Raw genomic sequence first — 26,645 nt, forward strand, 5'->3', positions numbered from 1 at the left:
TTGAATGCTGTCTCAATACTTATTGAATGAATATATTACTTAATTTAACTTTAAAAAAATCATTTGCTACAACATTACTCCCTTTGGACTGAAAATCTATAAACTTTACCCATTACTACGACTCATTCTTTCTTTCCCCAAATCATGTATATAAAAAAATTCAAACATACAAAAAAGTTGAAAGAATAGTAAATAAATACTCATACACATGCTATTTAGTTCAGTAATTATTAACAGTTTATTGTGTTTATTTTTTTCAATATTTCATTTATTTATATTTGTAGACAGGCATGTGTGCCAGTTAAAGTTCAGAGATACAGAACCACTACACGTCTATATATCTTCATATGTATATTCGTTTTTATATATCTGTAAGGCCATTATCTTCATGTCTGATGCTGGAGCTCGAAGTCCACAGGGTAAGAGTCAGAAGGGAAGACCGATGTAAAATGGAAGAGAGCAAAGCAGGAACCACACAAGGATGGACAGATGGCTACTGCTCAGAGAACAGCAGAAGTCTAGAGTTGGCAGACTCGAGCCATTCTTGCTGCCTCCAGCCTTGATGAGGCGGGTGTCCTGCAAAAGCCAGGTTCTTTCTCATGAAGCTGAACACACTCATCTGACCCAAGAACTGGAGAACCTGAAGGGAAATCCAAGGGAAGGTGGACTGGTTGTAGCCCCAGATGCTCATTCATGCCAATGAGGGGAAAGATGAATCAGCTGCTCAGGGATGTGCAAGACCCAGAGATGGCTCCTGTGTCCCTGTGCCCTCAGAATCTCCCACAAATGTCCTTTGTGGGAAACATACAAGAAAGGTGATCCTGGGAAACAGGTCAGCATAGCCAAGCAAACACATTACAAAGCCACCATCTTGAATTAAGCTTCAAAAATGCTACCATTCCACCTCTAAATTATTCAACTTTCATCTCAAGTTTCCATTCCAAAATGACAGAAGAGCCACCTGAGGAATGAAAATGGCAAATGTTCAGCTCTTGTGAGTGGTATGGATTAAGTGTTTGAAACAAGCCCAGGCACTGTTGCAGTTCGATTTTACTCTCATTTGACACAGTATCTTCTGTTTTTGGAAAGATTTTGTTAAATTCACCTGGCCTGGTCTAGCATTGATTTTTACTTTGCTCCCCCAAACAATAGAATAAGATCATCAGAATCATTTTGACAAATACTAAACTTTTCTTTTCTTCGGGAAAAACAAGTTAGCATAAAATTTCTGATGGGAGCCTGCCTCCCAACTAACAGCTTGAGTTTTAAAATGAATCTTTTGACAAATGGCTTTTCTCCTGTTCTCAAGCTGCTACGACAAAATCTCCATCCTGAAAAAAGAAAACATTCCGAATGTTTCTTCTCGAAGATCTGTATTATAGCTCTTACGAAGTATCACCCTCTCCTGTTTTGTTTTTGAAGGGGTTCAGAAGAAGCCTCCCCAAAATTTGCTACTATGGCATGTGGACTATTTTAGATTGAAGGCAATCAAGACCCAGCAGACTCAAGAAAAACTTCCATCTCTCCTTTAAACTACCTAAAAGAATTTGGATAGGGGTCCAAGCCCAGAAAGAGAGCTATTACCAAGCGATCACATTTTTATCTTAATGACCTATCCACATGGCAGGACATACATCTGATTACCAAACATCTGATCTCAACTTCCTGTGAATTGCCCTCCTCCCCTTTGAAGCCCCAGGCCCCATCATTTTTCTCAACTCAAGATGATATAAGCCTCAATTGTCCAGCTTGTCCTCAGGTCTCATATTTTTAGAGCCCCCCCCCCCACATACATAATTACATTAGTTTTTCTCCTGTTAATATGTCTTATGTTAATTTGATTATTATACCAGTCAAAAAACATAGAAGGGTTTTTGGAAAGGAAAAAGGAAAAAATCCCCCCTACCAACATTTTATTTTCTTGGCACTCCTTGGGTAGGCATTGCTGGAGTGAAGACTAAACCTGTTAAAAAATTTATGTATTGTCTCTCATTAGAATCAGACTATCCCTTCAGCTTCTGAAACTCAAGTTGAATTAGGAACAACAGATGAAGAATTTGTAACCAAGCAAAACTCCATAGCAACAAGTAATTAAAGTTGATTATAACTGTAAGACATTTACTCGGGATTTTTTTTAATTCTTAAGAAAAATTCAATATGAAAGAACATCTCAGAATTTCAAGGCACATAAATTGGCAACAAGTAAAAACCATTCATGTTAGGTTCAGTCATTCAAAAAATGGGTGCATATTTTAGGCCTGATAAAAAGCTTTGCTTTGAGAATTCCAACAAAGTCAGCTCCCCAGTGAAGCCTGGGATGAATTCCGTATGTATGTTTCTAATCTGCGTGCAACCCCGAGTGGATTCTTCTCTAGTGACAGCTCTATCCCTGGTGGTTTGGTTTCCAGACTAGTCCACAAAAGCTTGTTTCACCCACATACACCCAAATTACAGCTCTAATCATACTATTTCAACTACATCTAGCTGCATTGTTTCATGGAAAATGAATCTTGAATTCTAAGTTGCCATGCCAAGAACACATCTTCCCTGAACTTAAGAGCCAGAACAAGCAACTGTAATGGGTTTAAATTTTACTTAGTAAAATATAACTCTAGATTAACACTTCCCAAAACATCCCTTGGAAAGTTCCCCAAAGTAGAAAGGGAGGGGAAGTCCAATCAAATAAGCTTAGGAAATTGTAGGGGAGGAAAAATTATTTCCCCCCTACCCTTCTGAGGTCCTAGTTGAGACCTCTAAATAAAAGACAGATGAACAAGAGAAAAACAAACTGAGGTTGATTAACATGTGTAACTCACATATACACAGGAAATACCCGAGGAAAAGTGAGTAACTCCCCAGGTGGCCTAAGATACCATCTTTAGCTTAGATGTCATCTTTAGCTAAAGATAAAAGGAAGAAAGATATGTGTTGGGGTAGGAGAGGCCAGTCACAGAGAGGTTGCTAGGAAAGCCATGGTAAACAAGGGCAAGGATGTTATTCAGATTTGAGTGGTGACTTCTCCACTGATAGAAGTTTCTCATGATTTAGAGCCATCCTTCTCTTCCTGGTACAGAGAAAGAGATACCCATACAAACGGAGATATCCTTTATACATGTTAATTTCCCTTTAAAAACGGTAATTTCAACTCCATATTCAGAGCTTTTCCTGTGTCGGCTGTGTCTCAAAATAATCAGCTCAAAATAATCCTTATGCCAAAGAAATATATTTTGGAGTAGCATATTCTGCTACCCTTCAAAATGCTGCACACCCTCTCTGTGTCTCTGAAGACTTCAGTTCATATTAGTATATGTTAAAGAATTATTACAGCAGACAATTTTGGTGATATGAACAAATTTTATTTAACACTCCATGGTGTGAGCAGTCTCCATGAGAACTGCAAAATGGGGCAGAAGGCAGGAAGCTTTCATAGCGTAAAGATCAAGGAGACTGGGCCTCCTCTTTTGCCTTTCACCTGGAACCAGATGCCACCATCAGTTTATGACTGACCCTGTCCCAATCGAGCCTTCAGATGAGCACCCAGCCCTTGAGTGCAGCCTGTGAGGGACAGGGAAGCAGAAGGCCTAGCTAAGCCACCCTCAGGTTCCTGACCCATAGAAATTGTGAGATAAAAAGTTGCACTGTTTTAAGCTACAAAATGGAGGTAATTTGTTACACAGAAACAGATTAAGTAATACAGCTGCATTTGGAAAACTTCCACTTCCCAAACTTCTTTTTTTTTCATTTTATTAACATATAACGTATTATTTGTTTCAGGGGTACAGGTCTGTGATTCATCAGTCTTAACACAATTCACAGCACTCACCATAGCACATACCCTCCCCAATGTCCATCACCCAGCCACCCCATCCCTCCACCCCCCTCCCAAACTTCTTATATACATATATACTGTATTAGTTTTCTAAGGCTGCCATAACAAATTTCCAGAAACCAGGTGGCTTAAACAAGAGAAATTTATCTGCTCACAGCTCTGGAGGCTGTAAGTCTGAAATTAATGTGTGTGCAAAGACATGCACTCGTTGAAACCTGAAAGGGGATCCTTCCTTACCTCTTCCCACCTTCTGGTGGTAGCTGCAGTCTTTGGTATTCCTGGGCTCACAGCTGCATTACTGCATTCTCTGTCTCCACCTACACGTGCCCTTCTCCATGTGTCTGTCTGCACACGGCTATCTTCTTATAGGGACATCAGTCATACTGGACTCAGGGCCCACCCTACTCCAGGATGACCTCATCTCCATCACATCTACAATAACACTATTTACAAATAAGTCGGAGGCACTAGGGTGCAGACCTCACATATCTTTTTTTTTTTTTTTTGGTGGTTGGTGGAGGGGGCAAAAAAATTCCACCCATAATATATGAAAGGATGCTTTTAACTACATGATGCCATTTTCTGAATTAAACAAGCTTAATCTGACCACTATCTTTTTATAGAGAGTAAAAGTTTATATTATTCCTGATCCATCTGTGACTGATTAAATACAAAACAAAAAGTGAGAATTGTCAGGGACATCAATCACTTATAAAACCCAATGATGCACAACGTAGAATAAATACCCTGGCCAGATGACCTTTATAATATTTCCGGTTGACACAATTATTATTCAGCAGAGGAAACTGGCAGGGCATGAAAAGGATAGCGTTTTGTTTCTACCACTGATGTGAGTAATAGGGCAGCTGGGAAGTTTATGGATCTGGAAGATGACAGTAGTTTAAGAAGAAATACAATGTTTGATACAGTTTCCAAATGAGGGTTTTTATAATGGTAGCAAGATACCTTAGATAATGCTGCACAATCTCCTTTTATACTTCCTCCCTGGCAATGTGCCTTTTACATACTGGACACCCAACATGTGTCCATGAACTAAAGGATCAGCATAACAAGACTGGGGGTGCAGAACAGTTTGGGCAGAAGATGTGCTCGGAGAGTGTTGTTGTCCTCATTCTCATATGAGTGAGGGGAAGCCTGGGAACATGAAGTGTTTCAGGGTGTCATGGAAATGACCTGCATATGGCCATTTCCAGGTGTTAAAACCACATTTTCTGATTCAGGGTCTTGTACCTCTGTCCTTTCATATATTGCCTAGAACAACAACAAAAGGTGTGCTATTGGGAGGTTGAATCAGGAGTAAGGTAACATAAGCCACGAAGAGGAGAGGAACAAAGAAGAGAGTGTCTACACTTCTCTGAAAAAAGTCCAGGCTTGTGGGAGGGGGGCTGTCTGCAGCCCCTCTTCTCCTCCTCTTCCCTATAAGGCAAAGGCTAGAATGGGTATGTGTGCAAGATGTCCTGAGGAACCTGAAACCCTTTCTGAGCATTACAACAGCAACAGTCAGAAACACTCTAATCAAAAGGCAAGAACTAATTGGAGAACAGGAATCTTAATTAGCTCGCCCATCAATAACAAAACTCTAAAATGTTATTCATTAGGCAAGTACCTTGGTGCATGAGTAAGGATTAAGAAAATTCTCAGTAACTTGGGTCATCAAGATATGGTCTCCCAGACAAGCACTGCTCCATTGACTTTATCTATTTTCTCTGATTATTAAAGACCCTCACCAGAAAAGCCCATTGATCCACCAAAGCATAACATTCGAAAAGCATGTGCAAGATCTGTTCAAGCTTATACAGGCTGCAGTCTGGTCATCAGGAGACTGGACCCTGGTGCTGGTCTTTGTGTAAGTAGCTGATGATCTTGGGCAAGCCCTGTAGCCATGGCCTAATGGGCTCTGGTATCTTGTGTAAAATGAGATGAGCAATGTGATAGTCTATCACACAAACCCCTGCCATAATGGCCCGCCCAAAATGACTTGAATAATAAAGAATGGATCGGCTCTGGAAGTACAGGGATAGGATGGGCTTGGGGCTTCATTGAACCCACTGGCTCTGGCTCCAAGCCTCAGATTCTTACCTCTGCCTTCTGCCTTGCATCAGCTTCATCTTTGTAGAAGAAAGACCCATAAGGCAAGAAGCCATGAAGCCATACCCAGCAGCTTCTAGCACACTCCCCGTTGCCGGTCCCTGGCTGGAATGGATTCACATGCCCATTTCTGGAGCAGTCACTGGGTGGAGTTGGCAGTCTGGCAGCCGGCTACGGTCACTCTGCCCCCCGGCTTCCAGGGGCACAGAAGACCTCTGCACTTCTGCCACAAGTGTGCTCTGAAGCCCACCCAACTCCGAAGACTCAGCAAATTTTATGAAATGACGTGAACAAGCCAAAACTTAGAAAAACTGGGGCTCCTGGGTGGCTCAGTTGGTTAAGCGACTGCCTTCGGCTCAGGTCATGATCCTGGAGTCCCGGGATCGAGTCCCGCATCGGGGTCCCTGCTCGGCAGGGAGTCTGCTTCTCCCTCTGACCTTCCTCCTTCTCATGTGCTCTCTCTCTCTCTCTCATTCTCTCTCTCAAATAAATAAATAAATAAAATCTTTAAAAAAAAAAAAACTTAGAAAAACTAAGGAAACCAGATAGCAACGTAATATGAAGGAAAAACAATTTAGCTAAGTCAACCCAGAATTTTCTAGTGATACTGCACACACCCTGAGGACCCATATCTATTAGCTCCCCACGAACTTCAAAAGGGTGTTACATGCACATGTCCTCTTCGGCTTTACCACCACAGGCCTTTCCTCATGATGCATGTGTGGTTGCCTCTTCCTAAAGAGGCATTGGCAGAAGTTGCTAAGAGGAAGGTTGCATACTTTTTAGTGTGTGTGGCTGTGCATATGTGTTGTGTTTCTTTCTTTGAGTCAAGAAGGAGAATTGTCCGATAGTTATTGACCGAACAAATAAGGCATCTCGTATTTAATTACACGAATCAGCTTCTTTCTGGGCTAAATTTTTAAAGTCATTTTCAGATTCCAGGTCAGAATTATGTGGACATATTTTGTAAGTTTATGGCAGGACACAGTCTCTTATAAACTTACAAATGGGACGCAATAGTTAGTTCGGTAATGATTCCGTGATTTATTTTACTATCTTTAATTATAACCTTTCATGTCAAGATGGTAGTTCGTATAATAATAAAATGTTTCATTCAGCTGAAAAACCGAGGTAGGCTCCCAGAATAATCGCTTCTGTTTAATACAATCATGATCTTTTTGATAGTGATTTTGGCAAGAGCTTGACTTCAGGTATCACCTTTGAGCACATAGGACGGCTTGGTGTGGCTCAGATACATTTGCTCCAATACTTAGCAATGAACGTGCCAGTGCCCTTCAAATGAGCCTTTCAAACATTAGCAGGGGAATAGAATCTTGGAATCTTCGAGTTTATTTAGCCCACCGCTCTCATTGCCCAGATACGCCACCAAGGTGAAGTGAAACTTACAAACATTCCCAAGGTAAAAATAATTTGATGTTAGCCAAATACAAGTAGAATCGCAGATCCTTTGACTCTAGATAAATACAGTTTTTAGTGGTTTTTCTATGCTGTCTTCCTCAGAACAATGGTGCCCACAGACTTCTTGGGCTAACGTTTTGTGCAGTAGCCAGTATGTTCATGTTATTCCAACATGGGGACTAAAGATCGTCCCCATGCCACTGTTATTCCGGCTGCTTAAGGATGACTGGCTAGAGCTAAGGATTTGCTTTAATTTGTTTTTATTTTTTAAAGATTTTATTTATTTATCTGAGAGAGAGAGCGCGCATGAGTTGGGGGGGCAGGGGCAGAAGGAGACGGAGAAGCAGACTCCCCGCTGACCCCAGGACCCCAGGATCACGACCTGAGCCGAAGGCAGATGCTTAACCAACAGAGCCACCCAGGTGCCCCAAGGGTTTGTTTTTAGAGTGGAGACCAATAAAAGAAGAGGTCCAAAGAAGCACATTTTAAATACGTGTCTGGCACCAAGATGGAGGGACGTGAGCTGATGTTGACTAAAACATATCAGAGGGAAACCCGGACAGCTAAGTGTTATGTTACCTGGTCCTCAGAGAGTTATTTTTCATGCTCACAAGGACAGCATTTGTAAGCATTGTCATACAGATGAGTCAAAGAGTTACTACATGTCTTATACCAACTAGTGTAAAATAGTATTTACAGAAATTACAGGCTTTGAGCGGTCAGCTTCTTGCAAGAGAGGTGCGTGTGAGTGGAGGGTGTGTGCTTTGACCAAGCAGTTCTACTTCTGGGAGATCTTCCTGAGGACATCATCAGATACTCAAAATGCATGTTATGTTCAAGTGTATTTAATTCCTTGCTATTTAGTTAGTTCAATTTTAAAATATTTAATAATTTGCAATAGAAGATTGATTGGCTTCCTCAAACTATAGAATGATGTGCTGTCCTTAAAGATAATTTCCACGATGTCTAGTAGCATGGGAAAAATGTTTACAATATAATTTGTGTTAGGATTCTAGGGCTGTCATAACAAATTACCATAAATGCGTGGCTCAAAACAACAGAGATTTACTGACTCACCCTCATGGAGGCTGGAAGTCTGAAACCAGGGTATCAGCCAAGGTGTCAGCAGGGCCATGCTCTGACCAAGTCTCCAGGGGAGAATGCTTCCTTGCCTCTTGCAGCTGCTGGTGGCTCCAGACATTCATGGTCTTGAAGCTACATGACTCCCATCTCTGCCTCTGTCCTCACGTGGTTTTCACCCCTGTGTGTCTCTGTTTCCTCTCCTCTTCAAAATGACACCTGTCATTGGATTTAGGACCTACCCTAAAATTAAGACGCTCTCACCTTGAGATCCTTAAATGAATTCTGTTGGCAAAGACCCTTTTTCCAAATTAGGTCACATTCATGGGTTCTGGGAAGACATGTCTTTTGGGGGAGGGAGAAGTTATGATTAAATCTATTATAATTAGTCAGAAAGGCAGTCTATAAACTTTATGCAGTCCTACCTCAACAGTGTACATATATATGGCCGGTAACACGATGTTAGGATGGGATTGGGGAACTAACACAAATGTGAAAAGACCCCGCCACTGCCCCCCTACGCAGAGGTAAGAGAATGAAGGAGTCCTGGAAGCTGGAAGTCCCCAGTCAAGGTTTTGGGGGGGTTGGTTCCTTCTGGAGGCTGTGAGGGATGATCGGGTCCAGGCCTCTCTCCTAGCTCCTGGTTGTTCCGGCAATCCTTGTCTTTCCTTGGCTTGTAGGCAAAAACTCCTATGTCTGCTCCATTGTCATGTGGACTTCCTTCCTTTCTCTGTCTCTGTTTTCTCTTAGAAGGACACTAGTCACTGGCTTAGGGTCCATTTGAATCCAGGATGACCTCATCTTAACTAATTACATCCGCAAAGACCCTATTTCTAAATAAAGTCACACTCTGAGGTTCTGGATAGACATGAGTTTTGGGGCAACATTAGTGAACCCAGGTCAGCTGGCATGGGGTCATCTCGAGTCAGTCCAGCATGGGGGCCACGGATGGGCAAGGAGACCTGGAGAAGGAGGGTGAGGTGTGACGTGGGATGCCCTGGGGATGAGCGATGAGTCACAGGGACAATCTCGAGTGCAGCTCTGTCTGCTCCAGGCCCAGGCCAAAGGAACCCAGGAGAAAAAAGAGCACTGGGCATCATTTCTAAAGAGCCCTGAGTGGAAAAACCAGACATACCATGAGCCAGGCCCCAGGGCAAAGCCACCCAGCCCCCAGAACTGTCCGGTTCCCCCCCCACACACTGCTTGCAGGGTAAGTGTAAGAACAGAAGACCATGCCTGTCCCCTTCCCCATTGCAGGCTCAGCCCCAGGCACCTCTGAGATGAGAGAGAAGGTGGCGATACCCGTCTTAGAGTCTTGACTGTATCATAAGACATGGGCTAACATATATATATTAGTATGTAATACGCATTACATATTATATGCAATGCATTTTCTTGAAAATGTGAGTTTTGCTACCACAAAAACTCACTTTGAGAGTTGAGAATGGGATGTCCCTAACCTGATGTGTGCCTTGGAATGGGAAGCAGCAGGACACCCACCCTCTGAGCCGCCAGGTGTTAAACTAGCTGATGACCCAGCAGACGCTGGTCCACTGGGGGGACATCGCAGGGAAACACATGACAAAGCAGAAAAGAAAGGAGAGGAAGGAAGGGTGGAAAGAGCAGGCAGCCTTGCACAGTGGCTTCAACCATGCAGAGCTGTCTTGGCGAAGCAGGAACAGCCCTGTGCTTCTGCTCACAGAAGGACACACATTTCCCAATTTCATTGTGACCTAGTTCCCAGGCCTCACCCCCCTCACCGAAGGCCAGGACGGCAGAGCCCAGCTTAGCAAATCCTGCCACCTAGCGCCCTCCAGCTCCGAGCGCCCCAAAGCTGCTGGGAGTCAAGAAACAGCTCATTTTTCTTCCCCTCCCCCACTGTACCCACAAAGCCATTACCTCCACCACATCCGAGTTCAGAGAAAAATAAGGCTCAGATGTCTTATCTGCTCACTAATTTTGTTTTTTCTTCTGAGGGAGGTTTTGTTTGGCTTTTAGGAATGCCAGTTTTCTGTTGAGTGAAAGCCAAGGGAGTGTCTATTTGGATATCCAAAAAAAAGAATGCCAAGGTCATGGGCACAGCAAAACTGGGAATGAACCCGGCTCCTCATCTAATTTCATAAACTGGGAACTCCAGGCCTTCAGTCTAAAAAGAATTAAATAGATGGGGCAATGGTGTGAGTGTTTAACAGAGAGCTTTAGGGTAAATTAATTCCCCACCTCCACCTGTATGGAGTCCCCATGGCTGATGCAGAGAACCATGCTCCCTGGCTTGGCATATAGACTTGCTTAATGCACATTTATCCGAGGGATAGGTGGGTCTGCAGAGTGGGCTTGCAGTGGTTTTGTAAGAAGTCACACTGGCAATATCTGATGGCCAAAGTGGTCCATCAGGCCAACAGTTTGGCTGTCATTCTCTTTGCTTCCTATCTACTGAGAGAACTTCAAACCCACTGGTTAACTTTCTAAAGATTTATTTATTTATTTATTTATTTATTTATTTAATTTTTTAATTTTTTTTAGGGAAGGGAGAACACAATTCAGAGAGCTGAGATGTAAGGCCTGGGTTTGCCTCTTACTAACAATAGGATAAGTTTTCTCTAAGCCATGCCTTCCTCATTGGTCAAATTACGGTTATAGTGGTAGATATCCAATAGGGTTATTTTAAGAATTACATGATGGAATCCATGTAGAGTGCCTGCCTGGTCTGTGGTGTCCAATAAATGATAACTATTTGGCTGTGTGATTTGGTTATTGTGGTAGGGTGAGTAATGGCCCCCTAAATGCGTCCACATCCTAATCCCTAGAGACTGTGAATGTGTTATCTTATGAGGTAACAGAGATCTTATTTAAGTTAAAGATCTTGAGATGAAGATATCCTGAAATATATGGGTGGACCCAATGAATCACGAGGTTCCTTGTAAGATGAATGCAGGGTGGTCACAGAAGAGCCCATGAATGATGGAAGTGGAGGCTGGAGCTTTGTCCTTTGAAGACAGAGGAGGGGCTCTAAGCCACGGAATGAGGAGGGCAACTTCTAGAAGCTGAAAAAGGCAAGGAAATGGATCCTCCCTGGAGACTCCAGAAAGAACACAACCCTGCTAAAAATACCTTGATTTTGCCCCAGGAGACCCCTTTTGAACTTCTAACCTTCAGAACTGTGAGATGATACATTTGTATTATTTTAAGTCACTAAAGTTTGTGCTTTAGCAGCAATAGGAAACGAATATAGTTATAAATAGCAAAATACTCCCAATGTGGCTGGTCTCATGACACTGGTTCAGAATCTTGTTATAAAAAGGATTCCCTCCCTGTCACCAGCCCAAGGATCCAATCAGGGTGAACATATTAGTGAGTAACATATTGATTGAAAAAGCTGACCATTAACTATGGTAATACAGTCAAATTCAAATTGTATTTTAGAAATGAGTAGACACCATTTGGAGAAAGAATAGGCCTGCGCCCCAAACAGAACAAAACGATAAAAGACAGAGGGGAGAAAGCTCAGCTCATGTGAACACTGACTCAAGATATAATAGAAAATAAATGTTTGATACTCAGCCTAATTTGGCACATGGAAGGAGAATGGCTGAAGCAATCTACTACCAAGGCAAGAGAGCATGGGAACCAATACAGACATTGGGACCAACCTTACGCCGCATCAAACATGGAAAGGCCTGAGAACACCAGGAGGGAGAGAAGCACACTGAGCTGGGCAAGGGAGAAATCAGCTCTGGGGGCCTGCCAGAGCCAATGCAGAAGGTCTAGCAACATGGAGGATGGAGAGGAGACTGGAGTCAAAAGGGGGAAAGAAGACAGAAGAAATGTGGGGTTTGGACAAATGTGCAAACTCAAGCATGTGAATTTGAGAAAGCTGAGGGTCTCAGATCTGTGGCTTCTCTCATTGATCTCTTGCTGTTTCGTGTAAATTCTATTGGCAAATCCATCAGAATGAGCAGCTTTGGATGGCTTCTCTCCTTCTGCTTATTGACGTCTCCAGGAGGATGGGTGCTTACAACTGGGAGTCCATTCCCAATTGTAGGGTGGCAGGGTGAGCCAATGGGTGGAATCAGGATTGCAGCATCCATGACAGCTCAGAGATAGAGCAGAAACATCCTGCTGTTCTGTAGAAATGGCTCTGGCCAGGGAACATAGTGGGTGGAGGTTGTCACAGATTAAATCGGGGATTTGGTGTCTCAAAGTTCCCAGGGTGGGGTGGAAGTTATAATCCCTCTGATGTGTCTAATTCTCTTGACCACCAATGCTCACCTGTCTGCATGGGACTCTGGCAGCCCCCTGTAGTTCACTGCCTGATCCCAGCTAGAGATTTCATATGCTGTGTGGACTAGTGGTCACAGATGCCACCATGGCAACTGGCTGGGCTACATTATTTGCCCTTGAGCAGTAGCTAGGGCAACCATAAGAAACCATACAACTTAGTGAGGGTGTTGGGCTACCACTCTGGAGAAGTCTAACCAATCACTTCCAGAAAGACTCCAGGGAGCTTCAGCTCCCACCATGTTCTAGGCTCCCTATGTCCCAAGACCCACTCACCCCTACCCACCCAGCCCCTACACCTGCCCACTGCAGCTGCAGCCCCAGCTGAATCCCCTTTGGGCTTCTCCTCCTCCCCCCACTCACACTCATCCACAGTGGGCCCCACATACCCTCCTTAAAATCTACCATTCACATAAACAGAGCTCTTCACATAGGACAGTTGAGCGAGATGGATAAATCCTCATTTCCCTTCCTTGGTACCACAAGAAGCACAAAGGTACCATAGCCTAGAGAAGGAGAAGACAGGTGTTGAGGAAAGACAACAGAGAAAAAAGGAGACAGTCCAGAAAACTCAGGGTTGATCAAGCTGAGCTTCATTTTAAAAGGCCGGAACATGGCTTCTGCAGTGCAGAGCATTCTGTAGAATGTTTCTTACTTTGTCACTGTCCTACATCTCCTGAGCCACTAATGCCTAATAGTCGCTGAAGAAATCAGGCCATGTGTTGTGAAATGTATGTAAAATTAATCTTAGGATCAGAATTAAATCTCCTGCTGCAGTCTGGAAGGAAAATAATACAAAACAGAAGACCCACAAAACAGTTTGGGAAGTTGCCCCAAACTTGAAGAAGACACCAGCAAATTTTCAGGCTAAGGCAGCCCCAAAGGTAAGACCTGAGCATACAGCTTTCCTCTCACATGTCCCCTGGACGAGGGAAAAGGGGCATGGTGTGCAACAGGTTGGCGACAAGCCAAGCCACACCGAGACATTCCAGGACAGAAAATGAAAAAGAATGTTAAATGTTGGAACCCTGGGCAATTTTTCATCCAAACTGTGAAGGGACCAGGGAGGTAAATGCAGTCCCTCTGTAGAGGGGTGTGCATGTTCCCAGGGGCTCACAAGAATGCAACATTGTTATGCTTGTCCACACTGCTAATGATTCCCTAGCCAACAAGTCACCTCATACAGATTGGCTCCGGTCACACCTGCCTCTGGAAAGAGGCCAAAATTGTTCTGCAGCCAGCCTCAGAGTGGCACAATGACATTTTTAAGGAGAGGTTTGTCACTGTTTGTCTTGTACTGGGATTTCTATAGAAGTGGGAGCTGGGAGAGGACATAAGTGTGCTGATCAAAGGAAACCCATGAACTCTCTTTGGTCAACAGGAAATCACTCACCTGAATTCTGGCCTGAAGGAATTAGAAACAGCCTCAGTGGAGCACGTGCAGAGCTTGGGGGTCCTGCACTCGGTTTGTATTTTTGTAGTCTCTGCCATTGCCAACGGTGGTTGAGCCCATTTCCCCTGCTAAGTGTGTCTCTCCCTGCTGGTCTGCTGATGCCCAGGGTACATCAGTGCTTGGAGAGGGCACGGGCTGAGTGAGAGCACAGTGCCTGTGCTCAATGAGGAGAATGGCACACACAATCCCCATGCACACATTTACAGAACAAATCAGACAGTTTCTCTACCAGATACATGACCCAGCAGACTCCCACCCCAGCCCCCGTGAGGGTTGCTAAGCAGGGATTGACCATTTCAGGCCAAGGTCTGTTTCTTACTCTTCTCTCCTTCCAGAAGACAGTGGAAGAAATGTGTTGGCAAAAATGTTTGGGGAAGGCAGATGACAGAAATATTTAAATTACTTAAATGTGGTTAATATACTGTTGTAACTGCTAAAGAGGTCACACCTACCCTCCATGGATGTTCCTTTATTAGACCAGGGCACAGGGAGATGGTGAGCAGAGGGAGGGACCACATACAGGCTGTGCGGGGTTTCACAACACTGATACCCAAACCAGGTAAGACAGCGCAACAGCACAAAAAAGAGACTACAGATCACTCTCACGTATGAAAGGTGATACGAACATCCTCAATGAAGCAGCTGGCATCCGGCAGCATATTTAAAGAATAGTAAACCACGGCCAAGTGGGGTTGTTCCAGGAATGCAAAGATGGTTCAATTTAGGCAATATATTAAAATGATTCACCATGCTTTGTTATCAAAGAAGAAAGACAAATTCCAAATCTCCAACTTTAAATTCACAAAAGAAAAATTTCAAAAGATGTTTGAGAAAGCTCCGTATACATTTATGTTCTAAACTCTTAACAGTGGAAGGATGGATGCAACCTGAATAGGATTGAAAATATAAATACCACTTACACCAGACCAGGAGGCAGCATGGCGCTTAAGGGTGCAGCACTGAAATGCTTCTCAGGACGCTATCAAAGTGAGGACTAAGACAGGATCCTTATCACCATAGTGTTGTGGTCTAACCCAGTTGGAATATACTCAAAGGAAGTAAGAAAAAGAAAGACATGACACTGAAAAATGACGAGGGGGATGCAAAATTAATATTATTAGCAAAAGTTATATGGTATACCTGAAATACTCTGGAATAGCAACTGAAAAACCTACTAAAAACAATATGAAAGTTGTTGAAGATAGACTAAAAACTTAACATATATTAGTGAAGTTTATATTATAAGATAGAACAACAGAAGATCTCATTTATAATAACAAAAAGAAAATACCAGTAAAAATTGTTTTACAAAATATGACAAACACATCTCTTATCACAAAAAAAACCCTCTTAAACTCTATTAAGGGTCACATAAGTAGACTTCGGTAAATGGAAACGTATGGCTTATTCTCACAGAATAAAACTCAGAAGTCGAAAGATGTCAAAAAACAAGCTACAAATTTGGTGTAATTGATTTCAGAGTCCAGACTGCTCATCATTACACCATGGAACCTTGGTGTAATTGATTTCAAATACCAACAGAATTTTTTTTCATGCCTTGACATGCTGATCTTAAAGTGGAAATAAAATAAGCATATGAGAATATCCAGGAAAAATAGAGAAGATGGGGGGCAAGGCAGTTTCTAGCCTCAGCAGATGCTGAGAAGCTGTAGGAAGTGGGGCAGTTTGCTACGGGAGGAGGAATAAGCAGTCACTCCTTTTTATATATATATATTTTTATTTTTTTATTATGTTCAGTTAGCCATTGTATAGTACATCATTAGTTTTTGATGTAGTATTCAATAAATCATTAGTTGTGTATAACACCCAGTACTCATCACAAGTGCCCTCTTTAATACCCAGCACCCTGTAAATGAAGGTGCAAATAACCAATAATGTCTTTAGTGTATCATCCATTCAGGAAATAGTTTTCAGGAGCTTGTGACGTCTTCATGGAAAGCCAGGGGGATCTGACAAGGGTTTCAGTCTCACCGGAAAGGGACTGCATTTGGATTTGTAGATTCTCACATCCTATAATCCTCCCAGGACCTGCTGCAGAAGGGCCAGGCTCCAAGAGCGTCCCCTAACTGAGGCATTTGCCAAGCGGCCTGGGAACACAGACCTCTGTCCTTGGGTACTTTCTTGGCAATATCTGTTTTGACAGAAAGCTGGCTTTGCTATATTGATGCCCTGGACTGAGAAGTCTAGAGAAAAAGAATCCACAGAGACATTTTGGTGATGGGGAGGCGACTGCCTTTCATCCCTAATTCACCAGATGATTTATTATTTTTTAATTAAAATAAGTCACAAAAGGAAAGACACTCTTGACACCAAGCTGTCTGGACTGATTGTCTTTTTAAAAATAAGGAATTTACAATCATTGCATGTTGATCTAAAACATGCATTTGACATCATTATGCTAAGCATGGCCACTTTGTGAGTTCTTAGCTCCTAAAATCCTTAGGTAATATTAATCTTCTCATGTCATTGCTTCTTATCTAAAAATTTGATAGTTATACCTTTTTTTTATTTAATCAGGCAATGAAAAAAGAGGAAGAGTAAAGCATTTATTAAGGACTGGAACCGATCAAAAGAAAAATCACACAATTCATAAAGTATCTTTCTTCACTGGCACTTCTATTCTTTCTGATGCATTTTGCTGTGAAAAGAGAGAAGGGGGCGATTAGACTCCATGGCATGCATTCCACATTCTTGCTATGGAGACACAGGACCCAGCACTCCTGGGTGTATTCAAAGGGAATCCAAGGGGGCACTAGAGTCTGGAGCAACTATGCGAAGTGGCCAGCTCCTTGAACAAAGAAAGGAGGTAAGAGATACCTGCAGGGGAAGGGGAGGTCGCCCCAGAAAGGAAACTCAAGTTTCAAAAAAGGAAGGGCCAGAGGGGCCCTGAGCCAAAGCTGCAGCCAGGAAAGACAGAGCCACCTGAGCTGGTAAAGGGGTAGACAGACCTCAGCTACGGCCATCTGAGGGTATGGGGCTGAAGATGGGAGTATTCATTCATTCATTTATTCATCCATTCATCTGTCCAATAAACATGTATGCATTAAGTATTGGGGATTATAAACATAAGGTGTAGCCTCTATCAAAGGAAGGAAAGAAAGAAGTAGGGAGGGGGGAAGAAATCATCAACCATAAAGAAGCCATAAGAGACTAGAGTACAGTACGGTAAATGTAATTCCAGGGATACTCGCGTGCAGGAGACGCCGAGGAGAGGGGTTCCTGGAGAAGACATGTGAGCTAGACCCCGAGGACAAGCTGGGGTGGGGTGCTGGAGCACAGCAGCAGGGACCTGGGAAGGGAGGTCAGAGCCAGACTGGGGGCCCGGGGCAATAATCAGCCATGTGACTCTCCACGTCAGGTGGAGGCAGAGAGAAGCAGGGGACGCAGACACGGACCACACCACCGTGCAGAGGGCCCGATTCCTCCACTAGAGAGTTTAGACCCCACTCCCAACCCCACCAGTGTTAACATCACTCTGATGACACGTGGAGGTGACCTTGAGGGGAGCAAGATGGGACCATCAGGAAGATGCTGACTACACCAGGCTAGCAAAGGGACAGAGCTGGGAAACTCTTCAGAGGAAGACAGCAGAATGCAGTGGCTGGGCAGATGAGGGCAGGGAGGAGGTCCGAGAGGATTCTGTTTCAGATCTGCGTGACCAGGAAGATGGGTTGGTTACAGGAGGAAGACTAATCCTGAAGGGAAGAATTCTGGTTTGAGCATGTGTCCGTATATCCAGATGGAGGCGTCTGGCATGCTGTTGGCTAGGGCAGACCAGGGGAAAGGAGGGTGGAATGCCCTCCCCCCGACGGATGGGCATCAAAGTGCCGGGGGTGCCTGGGATCACTGGGAAAGAGAAGACCGTGAGTAGAGGAAGAGCCAAGGCTGGAGTTCCGGGGACCACCCCCATTTGGGGCGCAGGAGGAAGAAGAGAGATCCGTGCAGAACAGAGAGAAGACGTGGCTGAGAGGAGAGCCAGGAAAGAAGCACCAAATGCAGCCACAAAGTTCAGTGGGCAAAGGGGCTGGAGGCACCAGGAGGCGGATGGAGAGCAGGGCAGAACCAGTGGAGAGAGGTCCTGGGACGCAGCAGTGCATGTTGCCAGCCAAGGTCAAACAAGGTGATGCTCTGCCTCCTTATTTCAGCTCATACTGTAAACAAGTGTCCTTCTTGCAGACCATTTAGGGCCATGCTTTGGGCATCTTGGTGCTTTTTGTTGGTGATTTTGCTGTTTCCAGTGGCGCCCCCGCATGGTGCTGAGGTGGTGTCTAGGACTGTTAAGCACGGAAAGCTCTGGCATGCCTCACGGGGAATACGTGTGTGTTCGAGGAGCGTTGTTCAGGCCTGAGGTATAGTGCTGTTGACCGTGAGTTCGATATGAACCAATAGTGGATGTTAAATAAGGTGCCTTTCAACAGAAACACACATAAAACAAGGTAGTGTGCTGACCTGTTGACAAAAGGTGACCAGAGGCTCACGGGAGCCTCACCCTTACTTCCCACAGGAGCAACGGCTCAGTATTCGCTAATTCGGTGTTGGCAGCAACTTTGTAGATCATAACTGCCAAGATATGAGAGTGAACTGTCCTTCTTCCTTCAGGTATGCTCAGTGAAGGAGCATCAGAGCGAAGTGTAAGTGGACAGAGTCCCACACGGCTGCCTTTCCACCTCCCGAGCACTGGCTGGACTTTTCTAGCTCAGACGTTGTGGGGGGATGGTCCTGGCTCTCCCAGTGAGGGGGGGGTTAGCCATGGGAGATCATGACAACAAGTTGTCATTCATGGGTCTGACACTCAAATATGGAAATCACTCAGCCAGCTCACTTAGGGGCCCACATTGTGGGGTCACCCCTCCTAGCTAGCTGATGATAGGTAGGTGTGTGTTAACGCTTCCAGGTAACTAGTCTTTGACTTCCAGCTGGCAGCTGCCTACCTAGCTTCACCCAACAGGTGACAGATATAAATAATCCTTGGGCTTTTGGGGTGCATGGGTGACTCAGTCCATTAAGCATCTGGCTTCAGCTCAGGTCTTGACCTCGGGGTCTTGAATCAAACACTGTGCTGGGCTCTGTGCTCAGTGGGGAGTCTGCTTGTCCCTCTCCCGCTGCCCCTCCCCCTCTCTCAGATAAATAAATAAAATCTTTAAAAAAAATAATAATCCTTGGGCTTTTGCCCCCTCCTGCTGTTTCTTAAACTTGGAGATACTGACATGAGGTAGAGTGTCACAGGGCAGGGAAAGAAAGACAGACAGATGTCTGTAGCTAAAATCCTAATCTTGGAGGCACCTGGGTGGCTCAGTCGGTTAAGTGCCTGCCTTCAGCTCAGGTTATGATCTCAGGGTCCTGGGATTAAGCCCCGTGTTGGGCTCCCTGCTCAGCGGGGAGTCTGCTTCTCCCTCTTCCCCTCACCCCACTCCTGCTCTCTCTCTCTCAAATAAACAAGTTTAAAAAAATCTTTAAAATCCCAATCTCAACACTGCCTCTGAGAGCAAGAGCCTCTGATACCCCCGCTTCCTCATCTACAAAACAGAGAAATAATGACGAAACTTCACAGGAGTTGTTGCAAGATTTATAAAAGGCAGTGCACGGGATGGGTCCAAACACAGACCCAGGCACCCCTGAGAGTTCTGATCTTCCCTGGTGCAGGGCCCAGACACATTTGTTGAGCAAACTGACAAACTCGTGAGACTGACCCTTCTCAGCATGCAGCTGTCCACCTCAGGCCTCACTAGCAACAGCCTGCTTTGCTGCTCTGGGCAGAGTTTCAGGGGTCCACAGGAATGACACTGCAACGCAAAGGAAAACGCCTCACTCACGCCGCTGTGGTTTGGGTGCACTCTGTGTGGTTTGTGGTCGTCTGGCCACTGCATAATTAAAGAGTGTGAACTAGTCCAGCTATAAAGATCATGCAAGGGCTAGATGCTCAGATAGATCCCTTACAGCGTGAGAGTTGGGACCTGATCTTCATGGCCCCTGTGTTAGAGTAGCAGATAAGAAAATATTCCAAAGCTGGTGGCCCCTTCACTCCCCTACAAGATGGACTTTCAACGGAAAGACAGAGGGAGCAGATACTCTGCCTTGAGCCCATGAAATCAGAGCCTCTGATAATAGATTGTCTTTTGGCTTCAGGGTAGGGCATGAGGGCTGCAGACAAGATTGGAGTCACATTCATATTTGTTTTGCCTTTCGCAAGAGAGTCCTTATCCTCCCCCAGCAGGAGGCTAGGCGGTGCTTGCTATTGGGAAAATGATAATGAAGACATTAGAAATAAAAAAAAAGAAAGAAAGAAAGAAAAAATTCCAAAGCTCGTGTTGAAATATTACCTTTCGCTATCTACTCCTATCTATGAAATGATTTTTTAGCAACCTGAAAGAATCCTAGAACAAGTGTTTATTAAATTACAAAAATACTTACTCAGCCCCCCTATTAAGCCAGGCTCTGAGGGTTCCGTGCTCCCTGAACCAAAGCTTCCGTCTTCGGGGAGCTCCCCCCCAGATAAATGTCATCCACAACTTGAACACAGTCATCCTGATTTGGGTCATGCATGTGTTCCTTCCTTCCTTCCTTCCAACCTGATTGAACCCTTATTATGTTCTAGACATTGTTCCTAACTTTATAGTAGTAAACTAAAATAATTAATAAGGATGACGAGGCCATGCATCCCCAAGGAGTTCATGGTCTAGCAGGGCCAAAAACAAGTACGAAAATAATAATAAACCTTTGAAGGAAGTGAGCCGAGAGGTGAAGAGACTGGAGCACGATCTCCCAGCTCCTGGTGGCAGAGCAGGCTTGGAGCCAGGTCCTCTGACTCCAGTCCCTGCGCTGGCCTTCCCAGGCTCATTTTGGGATTCTAGGAAATTCGGAGCCCAGTGGGGAAATCTGAAGGTCGCAGGAGTGCAGGGACATAACTGGGACTTAAGTCAAAGTCGATGTCCAGGTGAGGGTGGCTTTGTCGAGCCTTTCATGGGCACTGCCTTTAAAGACACAGTTGGTAAGCAATCAATTTTGTTATAGAAATCAAATCAATAATTTATATTGCAATCCATGTATGTGAATATGCCCAATATAATCATATTATAAATAAATGAAATACAGACAGTTCACTGAGAATTCTATTTTGCCCCTGAGGATGCTCTATAAAGCAAAAGGAAATGATTTAAATTTGTAAAAAAGGAATACGATGAGTCCATTTCTTCATAATGAGTAGCGTCTAGATCTCCATATGAAGCCGGTGTTTATTTTTAGGAGGCACATAGATTAAAAAGAAAACCTACCATTTGCATCTTTCATCCAATACAGCCTCACTGGTAAATTTTCCTTCTATTTTTGTAAAATGACTGTTGACTTCTTTCAAATTCCAGTGGTTGAAAATTAATTATACTATGCTTAACTGATTTTTTTTTAAATGACAGTCTCAGGAACCTAAAGTGAAGGATTCCGTCATCCACTCAAAAATAGTTGTCGAGTGTTTGCTGTGCGCCAGGCTCTGTGCAGGGCACTAGGCGATGGTGGCACGTGATGTGCCTGCGCCCTGCACTTAGGGAGTCTGGTGCAGCCCGGTGGGACAGAGAGGAGATGAGCAACTGCAAGCTCTGTGATGAGGACAATGGGAAAGGGGTCAGAGTAGACCTCCCATGGGAAATGACAGTGCCCTGAGACCTGACTGGTGAGGAGAGATTAGCCAGGTGGCTCTTCCATGCAGAGGTCTCAGCAGGACAAGCTATGGGATGTCAGTACTGCTGGAGCTTAGGATCGAGGCAGAGCAGGAGAAGTGGGCAGGGGCCAGATCACCAAGGCCTTTGTGGGCCATGCTAAGGAGCTCGGACTTTATCCTGATGGTATACAGTGTTATGCAAACTAAAGTCTGTGAAGGCTCAAGCTTTGTTATTAACGTGTGTGTGTGTGTGTGTGTGTGTGGGTAAAAATGAATGTGCATTGAATCGATGTCTATAATTGCATCTGAAGATTCTTTTCAAGTGTGCCCTTTCTACTTTCAAGTGTCCCCTTACTACTTGGGAACCTTTAGAAAGACTTAGTTACATCTGCTTCAATCCCTAGTAACTGGGAATTCATAAACTCGGTGATACTCAGTGCAGGTTTGGTAAACCAGGGCTCAGTCTTCAGCTCCCCACCACACTAGGGGCATATAGGCTGTTCTTCCTTTTGGCTTAGTGTCTGCCTTTTGCATACCTCTGCTTTATCCCCAAATGAAGCGAGCATTAGGGGGTTTATGTGGAAAGGATCAGAGACTCCTCTGTGTTTCAAGATAAGCTTGAGGATAGCGTGTAAGGTGGACAGCATGAGATCAGGACCTGGGGCAAGAATGTATGCACTGGTCAGTGGTGATGGTACTGAAATGATTGGCCAAAGCCAGAGAGAATGTGTGGCCAAGATCAATAAGACTGGACCCCCGTGGATGTGGGGAGAAGAGAAAGGGGAAAGAAGAGTCAATGATGCTCTAAAATTTTGAGCTTGAGTAAATTAGATGGATGGTGACTCCCTCAATTAAGAAAGGCAGTTGAAGAAGGGGCCGGGTGAGTTCCAGGCGGTCACAGGTACCCATAGCAACTGCATCCAGTGAGCCTGGATCTCAGGACAGAGCCTGGTAAGAGATGTGTGCTCGGAAATAATTGCAGATCATTGATGAAGTCGGGTAGGTGGAAGAGATGACAGAGCAATCTGTGGAAGGAGGGGGTAGGCTAAGGACATAACACAAGTGGTCACCAGTATTTAAATTATTGATTGAGGAAAGGAAGGCAGATCTGATTTCGTGGATCTGAGGCCTGAAAGTCCAGGGTGAAAAAAGTAGACCACGAATGGGAGGTGAGCAAGGTGGGGCAGCAGCCAAAGACCACGACTGTGTGGAGAAGCTCAGTGCACAAGGAGGGAGGGAGGGCAGTTGCTGGGATAGGGGAGCATCAAAGGAGGGGCTGTTCTGTCTGTCTGTTTGCTCTTCAACTGGACACTTGATCATGTCACTGGTGACAAATACAAAAGCCACAGGAGAAAGCTCAAGGTGTGTGGGATGGGAGAGACGACTGAGGGACAGAGTCTGGGAGGAGACCAGGCAGTGGGAAGGCGAGCAAAGATGAGAGCTGAGCGGCAGAGTTCGACATTTGAGGGCATGAGGGCAGCAGTGTGAAGGCACTCACTCCAAGCAGCTTCTATTTTTAAGTACACATTTTTAATTGCATCCCCTTACCTTGAGGCCATTACTCAAAGCCAGCATTTATTCTTGAAGTCTGCGCCACTTGTTCGGGTCCCCTCGATTCCCAGGAGGGAAGATCCCTCTCAGGCTCTCTACAGATGAAAGGACATATAGGCTCTGTCATTCACACCAAGGTCTGAGACAATGTGGACCCCGCAACTATGAACAGTGGGAAGAGGTGTGACTAGCATAACGAGACCCACACTGATGAGAGATGCCCAAGAACAGGACAGCTCTGTCTTCCTTACCTGGCTCTCCCTCACCCTCCCCTGTGTGATGTCACAGCTGAACCCATGCTTATTTCTCTCCATGTGTGATCTGTCCCAGCCACAACTATAAGCCTCGAGAGCAGGGACTGTCATATTTGCCTTTCAGTCCTCCATGAGACCTGCTCAGTGCTTGTGACACACATTTGGTGAAGTAAATTAAATTGTTGTCTTCGAAGAAGTCTCTGAGGTGCCTGCATAGCTGCATCCATGATGTTCCCAAGGCCCAAAATGTTTTTAAAATTCAGCTCTGGAATTACCTTCTGAGCCATATAAAAAGGATCAGTCACATTAATTTATATCCATAAAATATTTTTGGTCCCAAATGGCATTTTCCCAATGCAGTAGCCAGCCTCCAAGATGGCCTCCTGTATTCACACTCAGGTATTCCCCTCCCACACTGGACCAGAGCTGGTCTGTGTGACTAATAAAATACATAGTAGGGATAATACACAAATTCCAAAATTAGGTAACAAAAGACCGTGTCTTCTGTCTTGGGTGCTCTGTGTCTTGCTCATTCCCTCTCCCTCTCTCTCTCTTTCTCTCTCTCATCATTGTCTCTGGGGGAAGCCAACTGTCATGTTTTGAAGACATTCAGACAACTCTATGGAAAGGCCCACAGGGGGTGGAACTGAAGCCCTCAGTCCGAGAGCCCATGAAGAGCTGAGGCCTGCCAACAAACATGAATGATCTTGGAAGTGGATCTTTCAGACCCAGTCAAGTCTTCAAATGAGATCGCAGCCCCAGACAACATCTTATCTGCAACGTTTTTAGAGACTGAGTCAAAACCACTCGGTTAAGCTGCCTGTGGGTTCCTGACCTTCAGAAACTGTAATATAGCAAATGTTCGTTATTCTAAACTGCTAAGTTTGGGGATAATTCACACATAGCAATATACAACTAATGCACCCAAGTTGGTTGTTAATTTGATTAATCACATTTATTTTGGCTATTTCCAAAATCAAATCCAAGGAAAAATATTTTCCACCACTACAGTGATTCAAAAGAATGGGCCATAGATTCTGAAGGCAATGCCAAAAAAGAGATATTCAAAAATGTCCTCATCAATGGTCACACTGTTTGAATAACTGTATCTTCTCCCAAAGCGACAACTCAGAGGGTGTCTAAAATCTTTTTGTTTTAAATCAAGCCTCAGGAGGCACCTGGGTGGCTCAGTCAGTTAAGCATCCGACTCTTGGTTTCGGCTCAGGTCACGATCTCAGGGTGGTGAGATCCAGCCCCACATCAGACTCCGGGCTCAGCTCAGAGTCTGCTTGGGATTCTCTCTCCACCCCTCCCCCCTGCTCTTGATATCTCTCTCTCTCTCTCTCTCATAAATAAATAAAATCTTATAAAAAATAAGTTAAAAAAAATAAAAAATAAATCAAGCCTCAGATTATAAGCCCCAGCACTTCAAATAAATTATAGTATGCCTAGTGAGGATCAAACATTGAGCTCAATGAAATATTAATATCTGTGTTATTCATTTTAATGAGGAACTCCAAAATAGGGTGAAATTCACAACTCTTCTGGAAGACGGCATTGCAAAAAACAAAAGCTGGAGTGTGTGACAGGTCTGTATCAAAGTCCTATCTCTGCCACTCACAACCTGGATCCAAGTCCCATGTTGGCCGTGTAGCCTTGGACACACTACAGATACTCACTAAGCCTCAGTTTGCTCATTTACAAAATGGGAAGGAACACAGTGCTGCCTCACAGGATGGTTGTGAAGAGAAAGCTGTGTCAAGCAATTAGCAGAGTTAAGTGTCTTGTGTATGATATAAGCACCAAGAGTTATCGTTCATTTCTTCTATAGAAGCAGGTCATAGGACACCTGGTTCACAGATCTATGCTGAAAATTAAATGAGAGGGAAACTGATCTGTAAAAGGGAGGAACTATATTACCGTTAACTTCACTTGCTGGTCCCAAAGTACCGTTGAGGGTGGAGGGCAACGAGGGATTCAAGAGAGTTTGAGCTTTTTCAGAAAATGCCCCAAAGTGAGGCAGGAGGAAAGGTCAACGCTGATATCCTGAACCAGATTTGCTATTTTGATTCCTGCTAACATTTAAGTGAGTTGTGATGCCTCAAGTTTACCATTTCAGTGATTTGCAAAGCAAGTTTATGCAGTACTGTTCTCTTCATTTTCATTTAAAATAGTTCGTATTTCAGGGGTTAATCTACTATGAAATCGTTTCAGCAGACTCTGGTTTGATCCGAAAGCATCTGTTGGTGTCGTATGGAAGAAAGTAGGACTATTTACCAAGTGACCGTTCATACAATTCACTTCTGGATTTATCAGAAATGAAACCTGTAATACAGGAACAGTCATAAGGCAAGGCCCTTCTCTCCACTCCAGAATGTTCCGTGATCTTATTATTGATGCCCCCAATATACCTCTTAAGCAAGGAAGCAATGGAAGATCACCAAACAGTTTTGCTGCCATCAGCACCAATAGGGAAAAACCTCAGGAAAGTAAAAATGTCTCCTAACCCAATCCCACTTCAAATGAGAGGCCACACAACAAGGAAAGAAAGGAGGGCCCCCTCTCCCCCAAACCAGCCACTTAAAGCAATGGTCAGCTCTCATCACATGGCTGGAAGATAACAGAATTCAACCTCAATCACTAGATGAGCTTTAGTCTAGACAGTCCAGCCACAAGTTATTGCACACCTGGGCCCTGTAAGTTGGGCTGTGCACCCAGGATGAAACAAGCATGTTCGAGTTAGGGGACCCTCTCAAGATGTAATCCAACATCCGCCCTGTTTATTTGACACATGGGGCCATCAGATGGAATCATGTATGGAAAATCTCTGTATAAATATAAAGGGATACCTAAATGATAAGTTGTATCTTTGTTGCCTAATGGAAAGAAAGGAACAAAAACAAATAATCCAGTCAAGAAATGAGTAGAGGACATGAACTGACTCTTCTCCAAAGAAGACATACAAATGGCCAACAGACACATGAAAATATGCTCCACATC

General features: G+C 44.3%; 1 protein-coding gene across 3 annotated transcripts in view; it reads right to left on the reverse strand.

Annotated features, from left to right (window-relative positions):
• Positions 1-16,715: 16,715 nt before the first annotated feature.
• The window catches only part of SPP2 (secreted phosphoprotein 2), a 28,373-nt gene continuing 18,443 nt past the window's right edge, over positions 16,716-26,645 (reverse strand). For all 3 annotated transcript variants that reach the window (XM_031027696.2, XM_031027697.2, XM_031027695.2), the window contains exons 7-8: positions 23,389-23,486; positions 16,716-16,827 (exon numbers count right to left, since the gene is read on the reverse strand). In XM_031027696.2, the coding sequence (XP_030883556.2) occupies positions 23,416-23,486 (71 nt within the window). In that variant the 3' untranslated portion in view covers positions 16,716-16,827; positions 23,389-23,415. The remainder of the gene's footprint in view (positions 16,828-23,388; positions 23,487-26,645) is intronic.

Source organism: Leptonychotes weddellii, chromosome 3, assembly GCF_054177405.1.
Source record: "Leptonychotes weddellii isolate Sample4059 chromosome 3, ASM5417740v2, whole genome shotgun sequence".
Taxonomy (NCBI): domain Eukaryota; kingdom Metazoa; phylum Chordata; class Mammalia; order Carnivora; family Phocidae; genus Leptonychotes; species Leptonychotes weddellii.